Raw genomic sequence first — 24780 nt, forward strand, 5'->3', positions numbered from 1 at the left:
TATAACTGGATTTAGTGTCTTTGTAAACTTGCATAGTAGATTTGATATTTAGACACGAGGCTCATATCTGTGGTTTCTGGTTGGGATTATGAGTGTCTTATTTTTCATTAATATTTTATGATGCTTTTTCTATAATGAGCATATATCATCTTTATAATAGGAATAGTCTGGGTAAAATGGCATCAATCTGTAGATTATTACAGTTAAAGAGCTCTATGTATACAATTCTTTAATAACCCCTTGAAATTTATGGGAATGTCGGTGAAACATATCAACAGTAGCAATGGCCCTGATAGACAATCTAATTAGCACATTTGCTTTTCAATCAGGCGTAATTATAAAGACATCAGTATCTTCTACTGCTTCCAATAATAATTTAAAATGTGACAATTTGAAAGTTATATTTTTCTTTAGCATATGCTGCCCACTAAGCATATCAAAGCATTATTTTAAGAAAATTTAAAGATTTAGTAAATATTTAGAAGCAAGATTTATTACATATGTTTAAAAGAAATCTTTTTACTCCCAAAATATTTTAACCCTATATTATTTTTTTGTATAATTTACTAATTACTATATGTTAAACCATTTTACAGAAATTCATAGTTTTTTTTCTTTTGTAGTGAACCCCATGCACGGTTCTATGCAGCTCAAATAGTGCTGACATTCGAGTACCTTCATTCACTAGACCTCATCTACAGAGATCTAAAACCTGAAAATCTCCTAATTGACCACCAAGGTTATATCCAGGTATGACTTGAACACATTATATATTATGTATTTGAGAAAATACTAGCTAAGAAGTTGTATACATTTAACAACTACCAATATTAGAATTTTTTTATTTGAGGGAGACAGTTACTTCTTCCTAATAGTTTAAACTGAGCTAATAGTTCTGCTGTTATTACAGAGACCAAAAAGTCCCATCAAAGATAGACCCTATTTATATTCCTTGTAATCTGTAGTTGTGAATAGAGCAAAGGCTCCTACATAAAGAAAAAATAATAGCTAAATTTGAGAGCACTCATTTAATGCTAGGCATTATTCTAAGCATTTTATTTTTATGTATTATCTCTTTTAATCCCGATAACAAGTGTAAATATGTTGTTATTCATATTTTAAGGCTGATGAAACTAAGGCACAGCAAGGTCACACAAGTAAAGTCAGAATTGAACACAGATAGTCTGTCCCCAGAGTCCATGCTTTTTAACATTATAATGCAACTGCCAAAAGAGCTCCAGCTCCCAATACTGGACTGACTGGTTACACTGGTTTCTTTCCATTTCTGCTATTAATAAAGTGGGAGCATCCCTTTTTACACAGTTATCAGTAGATTTTCCCAATGATGTTTTTGCACTTCTGATGATGTAATTAATGGCAAGGGACATGTTGGACTTAAGGAACACTTCTGTTGCTGCTTCATTTTTATTAAAACAATTTTTTGGTTAATTTATTTATTTCTTTGAGTCAGGGAAACATTATTTAGCATGGGTTGTTTTAACCTGCTTTCACTAAATAGTGTCCTCATGGATTAATCTTAATTGTATTGACTTAATTTTTTTTTTTCCGGTTTTAATTTCAACCCTGATTTTTAACTTTCAACTTAGATCCAATAAGTATTTTTTTCCTTTTATAGGTCACAGACTTTGGGTTTGCCAAAAGAGTTAAAGGCAGAACTTGGACATTGTGCGGCACTCCAGAATATTTGGCTCCAGAAATAATCCTCAGCAAGGTATATTTATACTGTCATTATGTAAGCAGTAGAAATATGAGACATGCATCAATGTGGACTTTTATGAAAAATTTATTCATCTAGATTTACATTTTTATTTAATCTAAATTATGAATTCTGAGTTTAAATCTGTGCACAATTACTAAAAAAGTTAGTCTACCACTAATCCAATAAATTCTGTCAGTTTTAACTCTGAATCTAAGAGAAATAGTATGAATAAATTTGATGTGTAAGTTTATGTTTTGAAGCCGAAAGCATATACAGTCTTTTCATAATTATTTCTAATAATGGGAGGGTGGAGAAGCCTTGCTCTGGGTTATATCAAGAGGCAGATCTAAAGATGATATGTACTGGTTGTCGATTCTTCCTTTGTTTCAGCTTTCCTCCTTATATGAAAGAAGTGTATGTGAGTTATATCTTTAATGTTAGTTTAAAAATAGGAATATTATAGTAGTTGAATAGTTAAAGTTCTTACCGAAGACAGTTCTACTTCTCTAAATGTGGTGAGAAAAACTTGTAATTATATCTAAAAAGATGATTTAACTTCTGTTTTTTTTTTTTTCTACTGCCATCTTTTGGTAGAGAAAGATAGAAAGAAGAAATTAACAATAACCAGGCACAAATAGGAGCAAGGAAAGAGAAAAGGATAAGACACATGCCTCAACATTTACAAAGTGAACACCTACTCTCTGAATAATTGAAATTTGGCTAACCTATCAAAGTGTTAGGATAAAATAAAAGATTTCTTTCAGCTCTCTCTCATCTTTTATAATTTAAATCTTTAACTTTTTAGTCTTTTATAAGCTAAATATCATTGCTGTTAACACATTTCTTAATTACATTTAACAAATAATATGACAGAATAAGTGCCAAAACTTTAAAAATGTATATGTATTATAGAAATAATAGATGTTCATTGTACAAAACTTGGAAAATACAACAATCAAAAATATAAACAATCAAAAAAACCCCATAATTTCATCACACAAAGACAGCTTTAAAAAAAACACTTTATTTTTATGCATGTTATAATAGTTAAAATATAGTGAATGTACAGTTTTGTGTTCAGCTTTTTTCACTTGAATGATAACAATCATGCAGACATCATTCTAATGGCTTATTTGCAAATGGAACTATAAAGTGTTTCACCATTCTTCTATTGTTGAATATTCAGATTGTTTCCTTTTTTTTACTATAAATAACTGTGACAAATGTCTTTGTGGATAAAGCTTTTTCTGTGTTTCAGATTATTTTTTTAGGATAGGTTTCTGGAAGTGGAAGTAGTGGATTAAAGGGTATGAGCATTCTTAAGGCTCTTGGTACATACTGCCAAAGTGCTTTTCAAAAAGATTATAATATTTTACACTTCCACTAGCAGTATATGAGAGTGCCTATTTCACCACACTCTCTCCAGCATTGGGTATTCTTATTTTTTAAATCATTACTAACTTAACAGGTAATAAATGATAATTTTTGTCTCATGTCTTTTATTATTAGATTTTTTAAATACTTATAGCCATTTGATATTTCTTTGTGTGTGTGAATAATTATTTCATGTCCTTTACCCATTTATTTATAGTAATTTATTTTTTTATTTTTTATTTTCTCTATACCTGGGTTATTAAAAAACCATCTGGCACATTTCTGTGAACACTAGCACATAATCTAAAACCTAGAAGTCAAAGTTTAATAAAAGGATCTGGTTCAACATTATGTGCTTTCATTATAATAAAAATAATATAATGAATGACAGTACTAGCAAGTAAAATTAAAAGAGTTAGGCAAAATTGATGCCTATTTCTATTAGCAAAACAAAGTGCTAGTCCTATTACTAGTCTCTCCCTTTAAAAAAATACAGTCTACAGCCATGCCACCCTGAATACACCTGATCTTATGTAATCTTGGAAGCTAAGCAGGGTTGGGCCCAGTTAGTACTTGGATGGGAGACCACCTAGGAATAACAAGTGCTGTAGGCATTAAAAAAAAAAAAATACAGAAGCAGAAAAAAAGGAAAAGACAATCTCTATATTATAGTATTATATGTTAGCTAATTGAAAACTAAGTAGTTCCTAAAGCTACAATTTTAACAAAAAGTTGGAACTGGGGGAGGGACGAAGGTAATCAATCAGAAGATACATTTGCAGGCAGACCAAAAGATCTGGCAAGAACTCAGCTCATTCTTCTACACGATCGAGTTGTTTATTCTTTCTTTTTTTTTTTTTCAGTCTTTTCTACCAATTACACTGATCGTAGTTAACAAACTTTATGTAAACATGTTAATATGTTATTCTTTATTTTTTATAAATACTTCTATGTCATAATTTTAGTAAATTTAAGATGGAAAAACAACCCAATTGAAAATAACCTTAGCATTGTACATTTGGTCGATAGCACATTTTTTATACATGTTATTTTCTTTCATTTGATATAGTCCGCACAAAACCCTATAAATTAAATATCTTTTCTGTATACCTTTTACATATGAGAAGCAAAACATTAGATAACTAAAGTATACTTAAATATTTACATTTATTAGATTCCAAATTAAACTCTTAGCTTTCATAAGATCCTGTGAAGTGGATAGGATTATCCTTAGTATAGTTACCCTCCTAAAATCCAACAATATAGAATATTTGGTAGTCAACTCCACTATTTATTAGAAGTCCAATATCTGCTATTTTGTTTTGAAACTTTTAACATTCCTAAGTGTTCTCTAGAAAACTTGATTCATAAGACTATAGACCTGGAATAGGCTTTAAGAATTTGGTCCAACTTCATTCCTGTTGTTCAGCAATCAATAAATTATCCCAATTTAAATAGGAACTGTTTTATTGTCTATAATCTTAATGATTTTAGGAAGATTTAATATTTCCTAATATCTAATTCCAATATTTGGAAAGTCTCCCTTTGTTCAGTTTAAACCTGACCTGATACATTTTGTTTATCTTTTTATTGCATTCCAAATAGCTGCTCAGTAACTGCTTTAAAAATTTTTCCATATGCTTGAAGATTATTTCGAAGTCATCTATGACTTCATTCTCTTCTGAGTGAATTAATTGACTTTTGGCATTTGTTTTCTAAGGGCTACAATAAGGCAGTGGATTGGTGGGCATTAGGAGTATTAATCTATGAAATGGCAGCTGGCTACCCCCCATTCTTTGCAGATCAACCTATTCAGATTTACGAAAAGATTGTTTCTGGAAAGGTAAGCAGTACATTTTATTATTATTCATTATTTCTGTGTATGAATTTTAAGTTTTGTAGATTGAAATCATTTGATATCATTAAAATATTACCCTAAGTTGGGAAAAATAGGGAAATACCCATAGTCGCTGCCCTTGTACTTAGCATTCCTTAAAAATAACAGCATAAGTGGTAAATCATTGAAATCTCTTAAGAAAAAAGGGCAGTTTTACAAATTAGCAAAGTAGTAAAATGTTTCCCATTTTTAGTGTTTTTATCACTTGCATAACACCAGATCATAGCTTTAATTCTCAGCATTACTTCAAATAAATAAAAATTGTTAGTTGTTTCTTGTGGATATCTCCTTGGAGAGATGTTTTAGATGTTTTTTTTAAATATGTGCTTGCTTTTCTAAAAGAGACTTCTTGTTTGAATTATGTCAAACACCACAAAATTGAAAGCAAATATATAATAGATATTTTTAAGATAGAAATTCATAGAAATGATATAAGCAATCATTCATGTTGACTGTCATGATAATTGCCATTCATCTTTAGCAAATATGGAAATAACTAATTTTTCTTGACCGTGAATAGATTTACTATTCTGTTTATTCATTTTTTGGTTGTGTTTGTATTTTGTGACCTTTTAAGGCAGAGATTAGTCTAATCAACCTAAAGATTCTGGAAGGATATAGAGAAAAAGTCTTTATTTCTTTGTATCTCAGCCAGGTTCATAGTCTACATTTAGTGTGAAAGCTGATCTTCAGCATCAATGAACTTAAAGTTCACAATGTTAACTCTTCGAAGGTAACCTAAATGTTCATAATCTAGTCATTTATCTATTTACCAAGACCAAAATGTAAATCATGAATGCTGCGTACCTGGGCTGTAAGAATAAGACACCAATAAAATGAGTCTGTTTAGCCTCCCAAAATTCACATCTCCACACAGTGTATTTCATATCTCATACTCGGGCCATAAGATTTTCAGTTACACTTAACTGTATTTTATGAGAAAAGTTTTGTAAAAAAAGTAAATGCCTCTCATAGGTAAGGAAATTAAAGCCAGTTATTGAAAGTTTTACACTAAGGTAATACAGAAAAACAGATGAAGTATTTATATTTTAAGTAATTAAGCATCACTGCTATCCTCATTCCTTGGTAGATCTTGTAAGCTTATGTTTGTAACTGTTTTCACTAAGCATAATATTAAAGTCGCAGTAAAAGAACTTTTGAGATGAACAAAAGAAAATACCAAGAAAAATTAACAAGGCAGTGCTTTATTTTTTAAGAATTTGATAAGTGATTATATAAAACCTCAAGAAAGAATAAGAACCAAAGGTCATATGAAGAATGATGAGAGAACTAAAATACTTTAAATCATTGAATGGGCGAAGCATATTTTACCAATGCAAAGATTAAGAATGCAGAAATAATAATCCTTCCAAATAATTTAACCACTGGTAATTACGAAGTTCCTGAATCTTTACTATATTGCTTTTATTTATACTTAACTTCATAAAAGGAATCAAATTAGCTGACAAGAGTGCTGTCACAACCAAATTTCATTTACTTAAAAAATTGCTTTAGTTAAAATGAATATATCTTCATCTATATGAATTGGCCTAGTTTGCCAGTCTACATTGTGTAAATTTTTTTCAGCTGTTTATGAATATGTGTTTATTTAAAATCAGACTTTGACATTTTGAATCCAATATTAGCTTAAAATTTAAATCTGTGTATATTCCAAAATCATAACAATTTAAATCTTAGTCACCTTAGAGTAGCAACATGAAATTTTATATCACAATATCTGACTTTTTCTTCATTTATTTAGAAATATGATAGAGTGTTTTGTTTTTAACTAAAAGTGCTGGATTAGCTCTCTCCATGTTGGATGTAAAGTTATTTTCATTCCTTTGTCCTTTTACTCATTTAAAGTAGAACTCCTCAGGGAGCATTTGAGATCTTGTTCCCTGCCATATGTCATCAGTTTGGCTCAAATGAACCCTTACAAAAATTCAAAAAGTAAAATTAAGTAGAACTCATGAAAGCAGAATATTGTCTTTCAGTCATCTCTAGGATCTGTATTATATAAATATAAAATCATATTTATTGTTTCTCAATAAAACCATCTGCTTCAACACTCAAATCCAAATGTATGGCTCTCTACATTACAGAAATATTGTCTTGCTCCTTAGTAACTAAAAGCCAAATAGGAGATTAATAGGTGTTGAAATTGTTTTAATTGTTCAAGTCATTAAAAATCCAATTTTGGTCTTTAGTTGTGGATCTGACACTTATATTTAAAAATTTTAATGGTTTTAATGATACAGTTATTCATTTAAGAATATACTTTTCATTTACAATTGTTTTACTAATTTTTTAAACATTTTTTGTAACTTTATGTTAATTGTATTTTCATTCTGAAACCATGTTATAAAGATTATAGGTATCAGTGACTTATCAAAGTTAAAATAAAATGTATTTAATGAAGTGATTAATTTACGAAAGTACATATATTTGAACATTAGTGCTTTCTCTATTACAATATTTTAACTCAAGCTGATATTTTTAAATGCACAGAAAGATGATCAATCAGCTTGTTAGATTCCCTCCTACATATATTTGCCTTTAAAAAAACAGATGAGGTGTTATTTAAATGTCAAATTGTTCATGCACTGTTAAGGTTCAGGTTTAGAAATGCATAGTTGACAGAAAAATCTTATGATTCTCACATTAACTATGCCTCATTCTAGCAATATGTATACTGAGGTTTTGTGTATAGTCTTTAAATTTCATGCGTCAATGCCATGTACTTTATGACAAGAATCAATTATGGTTTCTACAGCAACTCTATCTGGATGCATTACTCTTGGAGATATAAAAGTTAATATTGTGTTACGAAATGATACTTGCAAATAAGGCAGTCAAGTAACAGCTGTTGTGGAAAACATAACTTTAGAGTCTTGACTTATATAATTTAAAGACTCGTGGCTTCATATATATAAAGTAAATATTATTCCACTTTTAATTAGCACCAAAAATTTACAAGGAAACACTATAAAAATATAAGATTGTAAACATATATATGTTTTATACACACGCGCGCGCGCGTGCACACACACGCGCACACACACACACACACACACACACACACACACAAACACACAATGATCAAAGAGTTGCTTAATTTTTTCCCCAAAGGGAAATTTACATTCATATATGGAAAGGTAATTGAGTAGCAGCAAAATGGCTATTCCTTCCGCGTCAGGAGTCTCCAAGATCATTTTCAGGTTAGAAAGATTCACTAGGTAGACTTAGAGAATTCAAAATATAGTGATAATCAAGGAATGAATATTTTCCATTAATGAGTACCTTCATGGTAAGGTACCTTATAAGGGAAAGATACAAAGCAAAATCAGCAAAGGGAAAAGGCACATGGAGGGCAAAGTCCAGAGGAAACCGGGCATAGGCTTTCAAGAGTTCTCTCCGACTGGAGTCACAAGGGACGCACTTAATTTCTCCAGCAACAAATTGTGACAACACTGATGAAATGTTGCCTACCAAAGAAATTCATTAAAGGCTCAGGGTGCGAGGATTTTCTTGAGATCACATATGTACCCTCTATATAGCACGTACCAAAATCCCAGACTCCCAGAATAAAAACAAATGTTCAGGATAAACAATATTCATGTAAACAGTCTAGGGACCGGGGTCACCCCTATCATTTAGGGAAAGGTTTCTATCAGCGTGAGGACTGTTCCCATTCCAATTCCCAGGTACCTGGCAAGGGCCAAACCTGCAAGCAGGTCTTTCTGAGGGTAGCAGTCTCACTTGATATCTTTTCTCTTTTCTGCACACGTTCTGTTTCCTAAAGAACATACACATATGCAGATAGACCCCTGCACTTTTTCTAAGATGCCATTGTTATGCTTTTGGGGAAATTAAAATGCCATTTTCTATTTGGCTATGGCTATAGTTTAAGAGACTTAGAGTGCACAGAAGTCCTTTTCATAAAATAAAAAAAGCAGTTTTTCCATTTGCATAAATCCCAAAGCCATTTTTTAACATCTTGCTGTGATCATTTAAAATTCTTCTTAATACCTACTTTGAGACAGCCCTTTTCTCTAATGGTCCTGTGGACAAATAATTGCAACTTGTTTGGCAGGGGAGAGAATGACGATGGGATGGGTGTAGCCCCCTGCAACCTTCTGGATGTATTATATCTGCCACTGTTCACTCATAGGCGAGAGAACAGATCACAGAGGCTACAACTGTGGTACCAATAGTTGTAACTATTTTTTTTTCCTAGCAATTCTTGTTTATTTATAGGATCCAAATTGATTACAGTTTTCTCAGGTTTTAAGAGGCATTGTGGAGCTTGGCACCTTATCTATAGAAGGCCTAATGTGTGAAAAGTTGTTATGCTTTTTGAAAAATTAACTATTGTGTGTGCTAATTTTTGTTAGATAAATTTTATACTGGAGTTGTAGGTTTCTTTGAACTACCTTTTTTAGAGAGATAATTTTTAAAAATTTATTACAACATGCTTGTGGACAGAAGTTAATATAACTACTGTTTGTCGGCTGTGTGCAAATTCTTTTGAGTCATTTAAGCCCAGTAAAATTTATCCTAATGCATAAAAGATTATGTTACTAGGTAAACGATCTTTTCCTCAATCAGTTGCAGAAGAATAGCAGCAAAATTTTCCCCTTTTTCTTCAAACATCAGTAAATGAATTAGTGAATTTCAATCACCCTGTGTGATTACAATAACATGAACTGGATGGCTTTTGGATATAACTTCCTCTTAAATTTTTAGAAAACAATAGTCATTACTAATACCGAAATGTACAAGACTTTATAATGGGTGCTGAAAGCAGAACAAATATTCTGTTGAGTTTGCTCAATTCAGAATGAGTTTCATAATTGGTTTAACATATTACATAATATAATTTGACAAAGTTGTTTAAGATATCAGCTATGTTCACAATGTTGTCTATAAAGCAGAGTTATAGTTGTCCATTTTCTCCCTTCCTCTATCAAATTTAAATACCACAAGAAGAAAGTATTTGTTCTATAAATTAACAGAGCATGAGACAAGAAGAAAGGAGGAACTTCCTGCATTCTCTAACCGATTTCTAGCACAGACTGTTTTGGGATTGTTTGGAAACACGATGATAAATATTACTGTCTTCCAAGTTTCTTCTTTGATTAAAAATTCTGCTTCAGAACATAAAATGTTATTCTAATGGAAAGATTAAAAAAAATGAAAAATGTACTAAATTAGTGCCTACAAGATACTAGGCGTGATGCAAAGCAGTTAATGAAAGTTACTTAATTTCTTTTTATACCTGCCAAATGACATGTACTGTCATCATTTTATAGATGAGTTAACTGATACTCAGGTAGAGGGGTTTCCCCAAAGCACAAAGCATGATTGTAACTGGAGTTGAGATTAGAAGCCAGATATTCTTTCTATTAAATAAATAACTTGGTAGAATTTTGAGATGGCAAGCCTGGTCAGTTTTATTTAGTTTTACTCCCTCATTCTTTATGAAGGTAAATCAAGATGTAGAATTGACCAAAAACAAAAGGTAGTTTGTGGCAAAGCAAGAAATAGACTCTAGTTCAGTGATTCCTTTATCCTTTATCTTGGCTTCGGTAACTCTTCATAATCTTAGTTTTATTCTTGCATTACTGATTTTTCCTTCTCAGTCTCCTTGGCTTGGTCCTCTGCTCTTCTTTCCCTGCACCTCCTCCATTGGTGGTCTTCTCATCCAGTCTCATGACGTTTTAATGCCAGCTGATAATTTCTGAATTTATTTCTTTAGTCCATATCTGACTCATAAATTACAAATTCTTATATCCAACTGCCTACCTGAGATCTCCACTCAATGTCAAATAAATACCTCACAAATTCAACCTATCTAAAATTGATAGATTTTTGTTTTCCTTAACAAATGTACTCCTCCCACCGCCTTTCCCATTTCAGTTGATGGTAACACCATCCTTTCTGTTATTCAGGCCAAAACACCCTGGAATACTCACTGATGCATACAAAAAACATTTGGCTCTGTCTTTAGAAGATATGCAGAATTCAACCAGTTCTTACCACCTCCAGTAATACTGCTCTCTTCTGAGTCACTAGAGTGAGTCTTTTAAAATATTACATCAGATCCTGTTACTCTTTTCAAAACCTTGCAGTGATTTTCCATTTTCTTCAGAGTAAAAAGTTAAAAACCTTACAATGCAAGATTTTGAGAGGAGTGCTAGGATGACAACATTTTTAAAGTTTCACTCTTGTTGCTAAGTTATTATTTATCATCTGTCTTCCTCACTATAATGTAAACTCTGTGAAGGCAGGAATCTTTGTCTTGTTTTGTTTACTATTATGTTTGAAGCACATCGATGCCTAGCACACAGAAGCTGTTCAATGAGTATCTGTTGGGCTTGAATTCAGGCATTTATTAAATATTTCTTGAGTTCATCATGAATGCCACACTGGTCCTGGTGACAGCAGATCAGTGTGGTCTCTGCCCTCAAGAAGTTTTCATGAAGTGGATGCCCACTGTCATTTGATCTTCTATGTATTCCAAACATCTGTATTTTTTAAATTATCACAGATGATTTTGATATATAGCATGTGGTTTGTGTGTCTCACCTCACTGTATAATTAGATTTATTTTCAAGAATATACCATTAGGAAAGTTACTCAGAAGTAAGTTGGTCTCTAAAAGTCTGAAAAGAATTCTAAACAGGAAATATTAGGGAAGAGAGACCAAATAAACAGTCTAGGAAATGTATGTTGCACAAACACCTCTTTCATGTTAAATTATTCTAGTTTCCAATAGTCTTATCTCTCAGATCTAATGGTTTAAGGGATCTAGACTATCTCTTTTTCATATCTGGCTCTTTGCAGCTAATTTCACATTGTTTGACCTATCTCGAACTGGCAGAAATATGTAAGAATCAGGAAGATTAAGTTATTTTCCCAACAGTGAAAATGACTGAGTTGGTAGCTTCACTGGAGTTTTGGTTCCTTATCTTTAAAATGAAAGTTTACACTAAATTAAACTAAGCTTTCTCTTATTCTGATATTCTGGGATTCTGATTTCACTTTCTGATTTCACTTTTAATAGTGATAGAAATAATACTCTTACTGATACAGTTTTGAAGGAAAAATCAGTCATTCTTCCCATTATAGAGATCTCCAGTGTTTCTAGGTTAATATCCTATAAATAAAAGACATGCATTTAAAATATAATTGTAAGTTATTTTCTGTTTTTTGCTAATTGTAGTTTGATAAACTAACTTGGCTCTTTGGAAAATTCAGTCAACAAAGAAACCATATTTCTGGTTACATTTCAGAACAATTATGGAAAAAAAATACTTTCACAATAATTCTCATTATTTCTCACCCAGTATACTTTAAGGCTATGATAGATTCTCATCATTAACATGGCTTACTATGAGAGTATGGGCTACCTATCAGACTCTCTGGGGAAGAAGAGGATATGATGTGGAGGTGAGGAGGATGTATCTAAAATTTAAAAGGCTCCCAAATGATTCTGCTATCTACCATCGTAGCTCCCTCTATTCTGCCTCTATTTGAGAATCACTGTTTTGAAGATTAAACAGATACTCATACACATTAACTAATTCAAGGCCATCACTTTATCTGCATTAAAAAATGAAGAACTACTTTATTTTGGTGTGTATATTCTTCATGCATTGCATTGCACATTACCTAAATTCAGAAGATAATTTATATGTACTACATTACTGTCTACCATGAAAACCATGAAGAGGAGAATAACTTAACACATTCCATTGAATAGTTTATGCCAACTGTATTCTAAACACTGATATATCTACTTCAGATAACTCAGATAACTGTTTCTTTGGAATCTAAACAAAGAATATAACCACTGTGTAGATAAATCATGTTATTTTTCAAATAGTGTGCTTTTTGAATAACCCCCACAATCTCTAGTTTTTACTCCAACTAGGATAAATGAGGAAATGTGCAGCAAATATTTTAAGATGAAAATTTCAGTCTTTTATAAGATTCCTGACAATAACTATCTTCAGATTATTGAATCATGGAAATGGTACAGAAAATTAAAAGTGAATACCCTGGAGTCAGAGTCAGAATTACAGCTCTACCACTTATTAGCTCTGTAGTCTTGGGCAAATTACTTAATCTCTGTAGGTCTCAGCTGCATCATCTTTAAAATGGGGATAATAATCACACTTACCTCAGGGTTGTGTTTTGTATTATGAGCCAGTGCATATAAACCCGTGAGCACAGTGCCTAACTACTAATAAGCCATTTTGTCAGAAGTAAACCCTAGAAAAGGTGATAGTTTATGTCTTTCTTTCTTTCTTTCTTTCTTTCTTTCTTTCTTTCTTTCTTTCTTTCTTTCTTTCTTTCTTTCTTTCTTTTTCTTTCTTTCTTTCTTTCTTTCTTTTTTTTTTTTTAACAGCTAAAAACCTATTACAATCTGTGGTAATAAAAGCTTTGCAAAAATGAGGCTTTTATTCACTAATTTATATGAGTTGATCCCATCCTGGTCATTTATTAGCTGTTCAACCTTAAAATAGCCTTTGGTTGCTCACCACAAATATTAGTTTTACTCTGGTGGGAAGATGTTTTTAGTTTATTATATCCATTAAAATTTTTTCTAGCAGAAAAAGTAAAATTTCTGCATAACAAAGTGAATCGAATTGCAAATAGTGGTTCTCAAGCTTTCATGTACATGTGAATTACTTGGAGAGAGAAGCTCAAATTTTCAGGCCCAGTACCCCCATCATCTGAAGTAAGCCCCAGGAATCTTCATTTTTACCCTCTCCTCTCCCAGTTGGTTTTAATGGAAGTGGGTCTTAGGGCCACGCTTTCAGAAACATTTATTCATAGGATAACATGAGAATGACAGTCAGAAGACAATGGTTATGAATCTAGCATTGCCATAGAATCTAGTTTTGCATGCTAATGATTTAACTTATACTATGAGAACATGAGAGTAAACATCAAGTATGTTGAGTTTGAAAGTCAGAATATGAATTAAGGAGTTCTGTATGTTCAAAGACAATCTGATAAGGAGCAGAATTCATGAGGCTAGGAATCATAAGACTAGATATCTAGTCAGCTCTGCCACTTTAAAGTCTAACGATTTGCTAAGTTATATAATGTCTGTGAATCTTAGTTTCTCCATCTTTAGAATAATTAATGCCATATTCACTGAGTATGACATATCTAACTAGGATGTAAGTTCCATGAAATCAGAGACTTTGTTTTTGCTCACTACTGTATATCCAGCACCTAGAACAGTGCCTGGTACATAGTAGATACCTAATAAGTAATTGTCAAATGGATGAACTGAGTTACTTGAAATGAACTAATAAATTCTAGGAACAAAAATACAAAAGTGGCACAGCTCCTCCCCTCCAGAAGTTCACAGTTTGGGAGAGACAGACATGCACAAGTACTATAGCATAGGCAAATGAATGAATGCATCGTGAAGATCAACTGAGGTAATGTAATTCTGTACTATTCGAGTTATAAAGTGATGGTGGCACTTGTAGAGAACCAAAGAAAGAATGCAAGGAGTTCAGAAATTGGTCTATTAACCCTTTAAAGAGTTTTCTACAAAGGTCTATAGTTAGTTTGATGTTGAGGCCATGATAATCCAGAGAATAGTGTCTGTGTTTAGTAGGAGTGAGAATATGAAATGAGGCCAACATGTGCAATAATAGGAGAATAGGGTTAGAAAGTGAACATGCGTACACACGTAGATATTTGTTACATACATAGATGCATGCACATACATACCTTCATGTGTAATGAGGAAGAAAGCAACAGATAGTGGAGAGATGGTAGTAATGAAGGAAAAGTAAGGAGGCATAGATGCAGCTATTCCTTTTAATATCATCCCTTAGTAGAACCCATTTCAGTTTGTTAGTATCTATATTAATAAAAGGATGAGAACTGGGAGTCAGCCTGGAGTAGAGAGTCAAAGGAGAAAAATGTGTTTAAACAAAAAATAGGACTCCTATAAACGATAGTTTATTTTATTGATTGCCTAATATATAACATCTTCAGTTATTTGGGGGTTTTTCATTTCTTTTTAAGACTAGAGGCCAATCAACTAATTGTAAAGTCTTTGTAATTTAGGAGGTGGAAAATGCTTTTAAACCAATCTAAATTATTTTTAAACCATTGCATAATAGCAAAATTATGCTTAAAAGTCACCCACTAATAAATGAAAAATGGTTTTGCATGCTGTGAAAGGCAGTGTGGGTTTTGATAATCATTTTTAGACTTCCTATTTTATAATCTCTTTTTTAAATGTGCATACTGATATCCTTATATGCTGCTTTTTCTATTTAAAGTACAAGTTTAAATTTGTATGTCTCTAAGACAGTTTTATAATGAAGGACCCAAAGGGTCTTTCTTAAAGATGGGTTAACTTTCTAACGTTGCTAGAAAAGTTCTGTATGTTATGCACATTTTTCTGGACTGAGACACATGTTCTTAAAGAGGGTTCATGACCAAAGCAAGGTCCCTAAGGGAAGATCTTTTGTTCATATAATACCTGGCCCCTTAAAAAGTCTTTCTGAAATCAAAACAAATATCGTGAGTGTTTTACCATATGGTGTGTCTGTGCAGGTTCGATTTCCATCACACTTCAGTTCTGATCTCAAGGACCTTCTAAGGAACCTGCTGCAGGTAGATTTGACAAAGCGGTTTGGAAATCTAAAGAATGGTGTCAGCGACATAAAAACTCACAAGTGGTTTGCTACAACAGATTGGATTGCTATTTACCAGAGGAAGGTGAGCCTTTTCTCTCTTTGATTTAAAAGCTTTTTTAAAGTTGGTGTTTAAACAAAACAGAAAAAAACTCATAGATACAGAGAACATTTTGATGGTTGCCAGATAGAAGGAGTTGGGCAGGAGGATGGGTGCAAAGGGGGAAGGGATTAAGGAGTACAAATTTGTAGTTCCAAAATAATCACGGGGATGTAAAATAGAGTGTAGGGAATATAGTCAATAATATTGTAATAGCTGTATGGTGTCAGATGGGTGCTATATTTATCAGGGTGACCACTTTGTAAGTTATATAAATGTCTAATTGCTATGTTGTACACCTGAAACTATTATAATATTGTATGTCAACCATAAATGAAAAATTAAATTATTTGAAAAAATAAAAATAAATTATATGTAGCAAAAATATTTTCAACTTAACATATAGTTTAATTTTTTTTACCTTTTAAATCAATCCTATGCAAGACTTAAAGGACCTTTATACCCCACAACTTAAAATTGTTTTCTCTCTGATAAAACAGAAAACATATATTCTGTTTTAATCATCAATCTGAAATATTTTTCATGTTAAATTTTTCCTACTCATGCTTCTAACTCTTCACAATACCATGATAATTATATATTAGTATCCTAAGAGTTCGCATTTCAAAACTGCTGTGAAGCCACATTAGAAAGACAATACATAAACAAATAGAGTCTCTAACCCAGAATTGGCAAACAGCCAGATTTTGTAACATTTAATTGCTAGATTCATCAGATAGTTTTTAGTCTTTATCACTTTACCTTTGTAATAAATTCAGACATTTAAGAAAAGATTCTGCTGTGCTGAATTACTTTTATCTCTTTTACTTCTTAAATACCCAGTTAAAGATAATGTGCAATAATAAAGTGTTTTCATCTTGAATATATTTAATTTTTTTTCATAAACCCAAAACTTCTAATGTTTCAGGCTCGCCATATTTAATTAATGCTGTGCAGCCACATGAGTGAATTTCCTTAGGAAAAAATGTAAATGCTCTAAGTATTAATAGCATAGGTTTTCTAATTTCTATTTATGTAAAAGATTATAAAAACAAAGCATTAAAAATTTTTCAAAATGCAGCAAATAAAAAATATAGCAAGACCAAAACAATGTGAGTGCCATCTAGCCTCTGCATCTCATCAAAGGGGTTCAGAAACAAACTAACCATTAAATTCATAAAACATAGGCATTAGCATCATTATTTCAACTGGAGATGTTATGTAGTCAATAACAAGGTCCTTAGCAATTTAAAATAAATATCAGATCTCATAAATAAACACTTCATATTTTCATATTTTTTTCTATTTTTATTTTCATTTTTACTTAATCTATTTTTATTATAGTTGACATACAATATTATATTAGTTTCAGATGTACAACATCTGAACCTACATTTACATACCTTCCGATGTGATCATGACATCTAGTTTCATATTTTTTCTGAATTTTCTGGCACCAGTACAGTACTTTATAATTAGTTAATTAAAAGCAACTCTCTGTAACATGTCATTTTAATCTTTGAAGTGAGAAAAGTTTTATCATTTTCTCCTTTTTACTACTAAAGGAAATCAGCTCAGAAAGGTTAACTACTTTAAATATAATCAGATAGCTGCTAAATAATACCTATGTTTGATTTCAAGTTCTTCAAATCTCTAATTCACATTACCCCTTTAAAGACCTTTTAACATTATTATTAAAGTGAAGCCCTTAACCACTGAACAATACAGTTTTTCATAAGATTTTTATAGATTTTAACAATTATCTGCTTAACTTTTATGCTTTGAGCATTTTTGACGTAGGAAGACTTTCTCAAAAGGCAGCAAAGAAAGAGCATGCACTCCAGTTAGGTAGACATTGATTTGAATCATAGATTAGTCAACATTAGAAATGTGACATTGAGCAAAATATTTAAACTTTCTAAAACATCAGTTTTCTCATTCTTAAAATTTGGATTAAGGTAGACAATGCAAAAGGAAGTGTAGTTTGGGGAGAAAGTTTAGACGGATTGATTAGTCCAGGCTCTATTTTTCTCCCTGGTTGAGGTATATTTCATATAATTATAATCAGGTAATTTGTTAAGTAAGTAAATTTGAAATCGTAACCCCACCATCCAGGTAGCACCTCTAGTAACATTCGGCACATTCATTCTTTTTTTCTATGCTCTGCATCACTGCAGTCCATTCCCATGACTTCAGGTACCACCTAGGATCTATTGCTCCAACCCTGCACTTTCTTCTTAGCTTCAGACTGTTATTATCATAATTACGACCTACTACACAATGCCATTTCGTTGACTTATTTAATCTATGTTTTCTTTGAGGACTTTTTGATCTAACTTCTTTTTGTTATTATTGTTTAATAATTAGCCAATTACCCTCTCAGCATTTGTTGAATACTCTTTAGTTGGCCTCATATTTGAAATTCTACCTTTACTAATACTAAATTATATACTTCATAATTAACATGTTATGTATGTTTCTACATTTATTCAATATTTTCTCATGCATTCAGTAAAGTTTTAGAGACACCTCTCCCATACAATTTTAATTTTTTCTTAAAGTTATTCCTTAAATTTGTCTTTTGAGTGCTATTATAAATGTGTTTGCTTTCCCAGTAGAGTAGAATATAGGGGAAGACATATGATTTCTATGTTTATATTGTAATTGGCTACCTTACTAATTCTATTATTGATTTCCATAGATTTTTCAGTGATTCCTTTGGATTTTATTGACAGATTTCTATTTTGTTTTATTATCTATACTAAAATGTCTAGAATAATGTTTTAAAATAGCAGGGCTGTTGAGCTTCTTATCTTGTTCTTGTTTGGAATGGGAATACCTTTCCTGTTTTATCATCAAATATGAAGTATTCTTGATCAGGTCGAGGAAATATCTTTGATTCCTAGTATACTGTTTATGTTTTCTTTGACATGTTACTATGGAGAAGTATATTGGTGAGATATCCTTATATTCCTGAAGTGAATACCATTTAATCATAGAGTATTGTTATTTTAATATCAGCCTGAAATCAATTTGCTAAAATTTTATTTAGATTTTTTCACTTCCATAATCATCAATTTTATTGACCTGTAGGTTTTGTTTATTGGTAGTTGATTATATGGATTCATAAAGCAAGTTTGGAAATTTTCCATGTTTTTTATTATTTAGGAAATTTAAGAGACATAGGAATTATCTTTTATTTATTCCTTGGAAGTTTTAACCAACTAATTCTTTGGATATTGGTCTCTTCAAGTTTTTGCCTCTTCTTGAGTCAATTTTAGAAATGTATATTTTCCTATAAAATCATCCATATACCTTTGTAATTATCACTGTTTATATTATCTTTATTGTCATGTTTATATTTAATTTATGCTACATTTAGATGTATTTATTAGATTTGCTTAAGGTTTGTCCATTTTATTAATTGAAAGATCTGTGATATATTTTGAATCTTTTCATATATTTAGAAATAAAAATTTCTGCTGTTACTTAGCAAAATTTAATAATCTATGCAACATCGTGTGTTGTATTTTTAACATTTACCTTTAAAAGGGTTTAGAATTGAGCTGATAATGCTCATTTAAAAGAGTTCATGTGCTTTCCAAAGGGCTTTACTTATCCTAGGAGCAAATAGCTTGTCTGCCTAAAAGTAGCACACTATAACAACCAGGTTATAGTATCGGGCGAATTAATCGACAGTAAATCTTGCTTATCAATAGAAATGGGCTTGGGGAATCCCAGGATAATTTACAAGTAGAAATAATTTAGTACTTTAACATAGCCATTTGTTTTAATACTGTCTCGATTATAACTATGCGCAGCACTGCAAAAATAATAGTAAATTTGAGTAGTTTCAGTCTTTTTTAACTCTCTGACACTCATGAGCAGTGAAGTAGCCAAAAGCATCTAGCAGAAAGACAGGAAAAAGAAAGTAGCCTGGACAGCTCTAACTGGACAGTCATTCTCTATAGATGATTGTACCAATAGGTGTGATCCTAAATGGCTTCCTGACTTGAGATGAGGTGACTGTCTCCTTAGCTCATTATCCACTCCCCCAAACAGGGCATGCAAGGCAACCAGCTGGCAAACAAAAAGATATTACACTTCACATTCCTATTTATTTGTTATCTTATTCCTTCTAAATGTCTGGTTTGTATGTATAACTCAGAATAGTGTAGTCATGCATATAAGTAAATAAATATACATGTATTGGTGATATATGCACAATGTTTTAGTAAAGTCATATAACTCAAAATACTTTGGAGACTACTAGTGTAGATATTAGAAAAACTCCAGAACAGTAATAAAGAATCATGAATTTGGGACCTGCTTTAGCCACTTATTAGTCAATTTTCGGTTTTATAATCTGCAAAATGGAAATAAGGATACCTACCCTACCTCTCTCACAGTGTTGTATTGGGGAAGAAAAGAAATAGAAGTGTGTATAATTATTTGTAAACACTATAAATGCTGTGTAAAAATTGTCATATTATTTTTCAGCATTAAAAATCTTTTTCTCAAATATATTCAATTCAACACATAATCTGTATAAAGACTGTCTTTTAAGTAATGGGAAGACATTTTATTTTTAGAATCCAAGGAAAAAAATGTTCAGAATTTGACAGTTCTATAATTCTAAAATAGATATGTTTTTTTCCAACTACCCAGAAAGTTTTGATAGTCAGATCTTGTAAACAAAATACACCTTGGAATTTAAAAAGGAAAGGGATTAAAAGTAAGTGTGAGTTACCTATAACCTTAGGAGAAAAGGAATTAAGAAAAAAGGGATAGAAAAATAAAAGTTTTAGAAATAAGAAACTGATTAAGGAAAAACTGGAGTTCTATTACCTCCAGTGCCAGCATTTTGATGCCAACAGTTAATTACCTTAGAAATCTCTCAAGTATTGTGTTGGCCTGTACTATTCTTTGAATGAAAATATTGAGATTAATAGCAAGCCTACTATTTGCTGCTTTTTCTAATACTGTTATCATTTAGGGACTTAAAGGCATTTAAAGATACCACTGAGTGGTAATAGTGAGAATTTATTTTCCTTCGTGTTTGGAAACTCTCAGCCATTTGTTGTTCCTCTTGTTCCAATATGTGTGGTTTTTTCCCCACACTACCAAACAATTAACTCAATTCTTAAATTATCAACCTGGAGATCTCCTCAGATCCCACCGGTTAAGGGCTCAGCGCTACATAACAAAAGACACCTTTGCCACTCTCTACATTTAGGAAATTCCAAGCGTTTTTAGGAACTCTGTGCCACAAACCTGAATGAAGGCCAAATATATTTCTTATTATAAATCACACCAATATCACACTATTTTTCTTTGTATCTCAATTGTAGGTCGAAGCTCCATTCATACCAAAGTTTAGAGGCTCTGGGGATACCAGCAACTTTGATGACTATGAAGAAGAAGATATCCGTGTCTCTATAACAGAAAAATGTGCAAAAGAGTTTAGTGAATTTTAAAAATGAGCCATGAGATGACATCAGAACTCATGCTCAGTCTTTGCACTCTCTTGAGAGATAAGGTGGAGCTGAGACCGTCCTTGTCGAAGCAGTTACCTAGTTTCTTCATTCCAGCGACTGAGTGAGGTCTTTATTGCCATCATCTGTGTGTGCACTCCGCATCCACCTATGTAACAAGGCACCACTTAAGCAAGCATTGTCTGTGCCATAACACAGAACTAGACACTTTCTTGCTTCTCTTTGGTTTCCTTCTCTCCTCTTACATCTATTTCTTCCTTTTTATTTTTATTATTTTTTTCCATACAGTGCTCCATTTTATTTTTTTGGTGTTGCAAATGGGCAGTGTTATGGCTATGTGATATTTGAAGGGAAGGATAAGTACTGCTTTTAGTAGTTCTTGCCAATATTTTTGTTGGTCAGTGACTCAGAGATATACTTTCTAATCATTTTTACTTGGAGTAGCTCAGACTCAGTGTTGTCAGAATTCTTGACAATTTTGAGGATAGAATGTTTTATCACCAAGGAAATGTACGCACATTTAAACAATAACTTTCTTAGAACTCACTGTTCTAGCAATAAATTTGGATCGACTAATAAGAGTTGTTAAACCTAGAAATTTGGATTCCTGTAGATCAGAGGTCTATTTCCCTTCACCTCTTTTTATATCATCTTCCCCTTGAGCAATTCAGTGACCAACCTGTGTGCAGTGTGACAAATATGTCTCATTCACAGGAAAAACTAATGATATGGATTATCATCACCCAGATTCTCTCACTTGGTACCAGCATTTCTGTAGGTATTATAGAGGAGTTCTAAGATTTCTTAACCTCAACTCTTCCATAACGGTTTTAACCAGTATTTTAAAAGAACATGACTAATGAATGAAAGTGACAAATTTTTAAGTTTCTCAAGTAAGTCCTCACTATAAATTTTTTAAAAGAAAAGAAACGACGTAAAAAGAACAGTAATGTGGATAAGTACTTTGCTAAATCAAATGGCTTGATTCTTGTAAACAATGTAAACAAGGAAGTAGTTGCCAGGTTGTTATTCTGGTGTATTATATCTGTCAGGCCGAGGTAGAGGCACTGTGCAACTTTGGTTTTCACCCTATGCCTCATCAATGAAGAGGGACGAACTTTATAAAACTGCCACAATTGTATTTTAATTTTGAGGTGTGATATTTCTAGATATGTAATAATTTCTAGCCTCTTTCAGTAAACAGAATGTGTGATACTGCAGATACAATTTTAGTATTGGGTTTAGTTTTTTAATATACTTTTTTTGCCAACTGACTTAACAACATTGTGGTCATGTGGAAATTTCAAGCACTTTTGCACATTTAGTTTAGTGTTTGTTGAGAATCCATGACTTAACTCAGTTCTTTAAATCTTTTTTTCTTTGCTTTTAAATCTTCCCATCTTGTTTTATCTGTGTGTCAGTGACCTGTCTTAAAACCACACACCAGAATAGTTGAAAATAAACTGTTCATTTTTTATCATCAATTTACATGAATATGAGTAGTTTTTACTCAAACTGATATTAATGTATGTAAGCATTCTATTTGCTTCATTATCAGTATGTCAGGTAGGTCACTGACTACTTTTCATCTCTGCCACACCCTTGCAAAACCTTTGAAGACATCGAGAAGGCCCATCTCAGATGTTCTCCGCATCAATCTCTACGTCTTTCGGTTGTCAAGTGTTTCTGCATGGTTATGTCATTGACAAGCTGATACTGATTTCAGCTTTTGGTCCACCTATATTTAAAATGTGCAAGACAAGTATGAACTACTTTGTTGTAGCAAGTTTGATGAAACAAAAATATATCATCATGTTAATAAATTTAAAACATCATTTATATAAAATATTTTAATTAGTTTTTTTTATTTCATTTAGAACCCAAGAAATGCTGATCATTGTATTCTATATGTATGCTACAAATTCTATGGTAGCCTTGCTGTATATTATTGTAAAATTATTTTAATAAATCATGGGGGTGACAATTTGATTATTACATTTTAGTTTTCAGTAATTAAAAAGATTTCTATAAATTCTAATTTTTTTAAAATGAAATTACTACTGTCCAGTACAGCTTGCTATAGAATCTATCCAGGTAGATGATGTGTAGGCAGTACATTGGTTCTGAGGGCTATTTATCTATTCCACTTTATTCTCTATTTAAAGGACATGAACAAGCTTTTAAATATATCGAGGGAGTCTATTTCCAACCAATCAAGTACACTGAATTAGAGTATCTGAAAATTATACAAAATTCTCAGTTTCTGCCACAGTTTGGCACAAATCAGTATTTAACCTCAGATTATATTATTTGAAACAGAAGAAATTATGTTTTTATTCAGTAAATAATGAGACAGCTTGTAGAAAAAGGAGCCCTAGGCCAAGTTTCAGGCCTAATCTGTCACTATTAGCATGACCTTTGGCCTCAGTTCTCTTATCCATGAAATGGAAGAGTTCCATTATGCAGTTTCTGAGGTCCCTTCTAACTTTCACATGCTGTGATAAGATTCTTTTTCTTTGACATTTTGAAGGGATAATATGCTTCAAAGTAAATCTTGTTAAGGTGATATTTTAGGGCATCTTTCTTATCTCTTATAGTATTCTTAAAATTCTTTGAATATCATGAGAACCTCATGTCTGTTATGATTCCTTCCTCCTTCACTGATACTAAATATCCAATTGATATCAAACTGTCAACCTACCAAAAAAAAAGATATTGTGGCTTGTGGGTATTGCTGTCATGTTTTTTGATAAGTTCTTGTATTAACTGCCCATTGGCCTGAAAATACTCATTGTAAGCCTGGAAAAAAAAAAAAATCATTTTTCTTTCCCACTGACTGTTTTTTCTGCTTATTGTAAAAATCAAATGAAATAATGTATGTGAAAGCGCCTTGTAACCTGTAACCTATCAATGTAAAATGTTAAGGTGTATTGTTATTTCATTAATTACTTCTTTGTTTAGAATGGAGTTTCCTATGCACTGCTGTAGCTAGGAAATGCTGAAAACAGCTGTGTTTTTTAATTAATAACTGTAAAATTAAAGTATCTTCACAGGATAAAACAATGTATTGAGTCCTGAATTCTGTTTGGTTCCCTTCTCTTCTGATTTATTTTCTGCAGATACTACAGATATTTATAGGTTCCTGGTTTCTCTCTGTTTGAGTTGATCTTTTGGTGATGGGAACAGGGAATTGGGAAGAAATGTCTACCAGTCTGTTCCAACAAGGTGTTTACTAAGAAACTACTAGATTCATTTTATAGTTTCTAAAGTGTTTCTACTTCCTCATGCTGTTAGTCCAAATTGTTCTTAACATGACGTTGAAAATATTCATCTTTAAAGGACTGACACTGCAAGAGCCTTCATCCATATAACAGTGAACTGTGAATTTACACGTTTTTCTCTGGAAGTGCTTTCAGCTTCACATTACCTCTTTCAGTTTTAGCCAGGTTGATTAGTGTATGTTCATATAATTGTCCTTAACTTCAAGAAATAATTTTTAGCTTATCATTTTTTAT

General features: G+C 31.9%; 1 protein-coding gene and 1 pseudogene across 6 annotated transcripts in view; both read left to right on the plus strand.

The window, feature by feature from the left end:
• Positions 1-24328, plus strand: part of PRKACB (protein kinase cAMP-activated catalytic subunit beta) — a 109327-nt gene extending 84999 nt beyond the window's left edge. For all 6 annotated transcript variants that reach the window (XM_016146092.2, XM_016146089.2, XM_016146090.2 and 3 more), the window contains 5 exons: positions 624-750; positions 1637-1732; positions 4815-4937; positions 15591-15755; positions 21122-24328. In XM_016146092.2, the coding sequence (XP_016001578.1) occupies positions 624-750; positions 1637-1732; positions 4815-4937; positions 15591-15755; positions 21122-21247 (637 nt within the window). In that variant the 3' untranslated portion in view covers positions 21248-24328. The remainder of the gene's footprint in view (positions 1-623; positions 751-1636; positions 1733-4814; positions 4938-15590; positions 15756-21121) is intronic.
• Positions 3590-3708, plus strand: LOC118606925 (annotated as a pseudogene).
• Positions 24329-24780: the final 452 nt, after the last annotated feature.

Source organism: Rousettus aegyptiacus, unplaced genomic scaffold (assembly GCF_014176215.1).
Source record: "Rousettus aegyptiacus isolate mRouAeg1 unplaced genomic scaffold, mRouAeg1.p scaffold_m13_p_1, whole genome shotgun sequence".
Classification (NCBI taxonomy): Eukaryota; Metazoa; Chordata; class Mammalia; order Chiroptera; family Pteropodidae; genus Rousettus; species Rousettus aegyptiacus.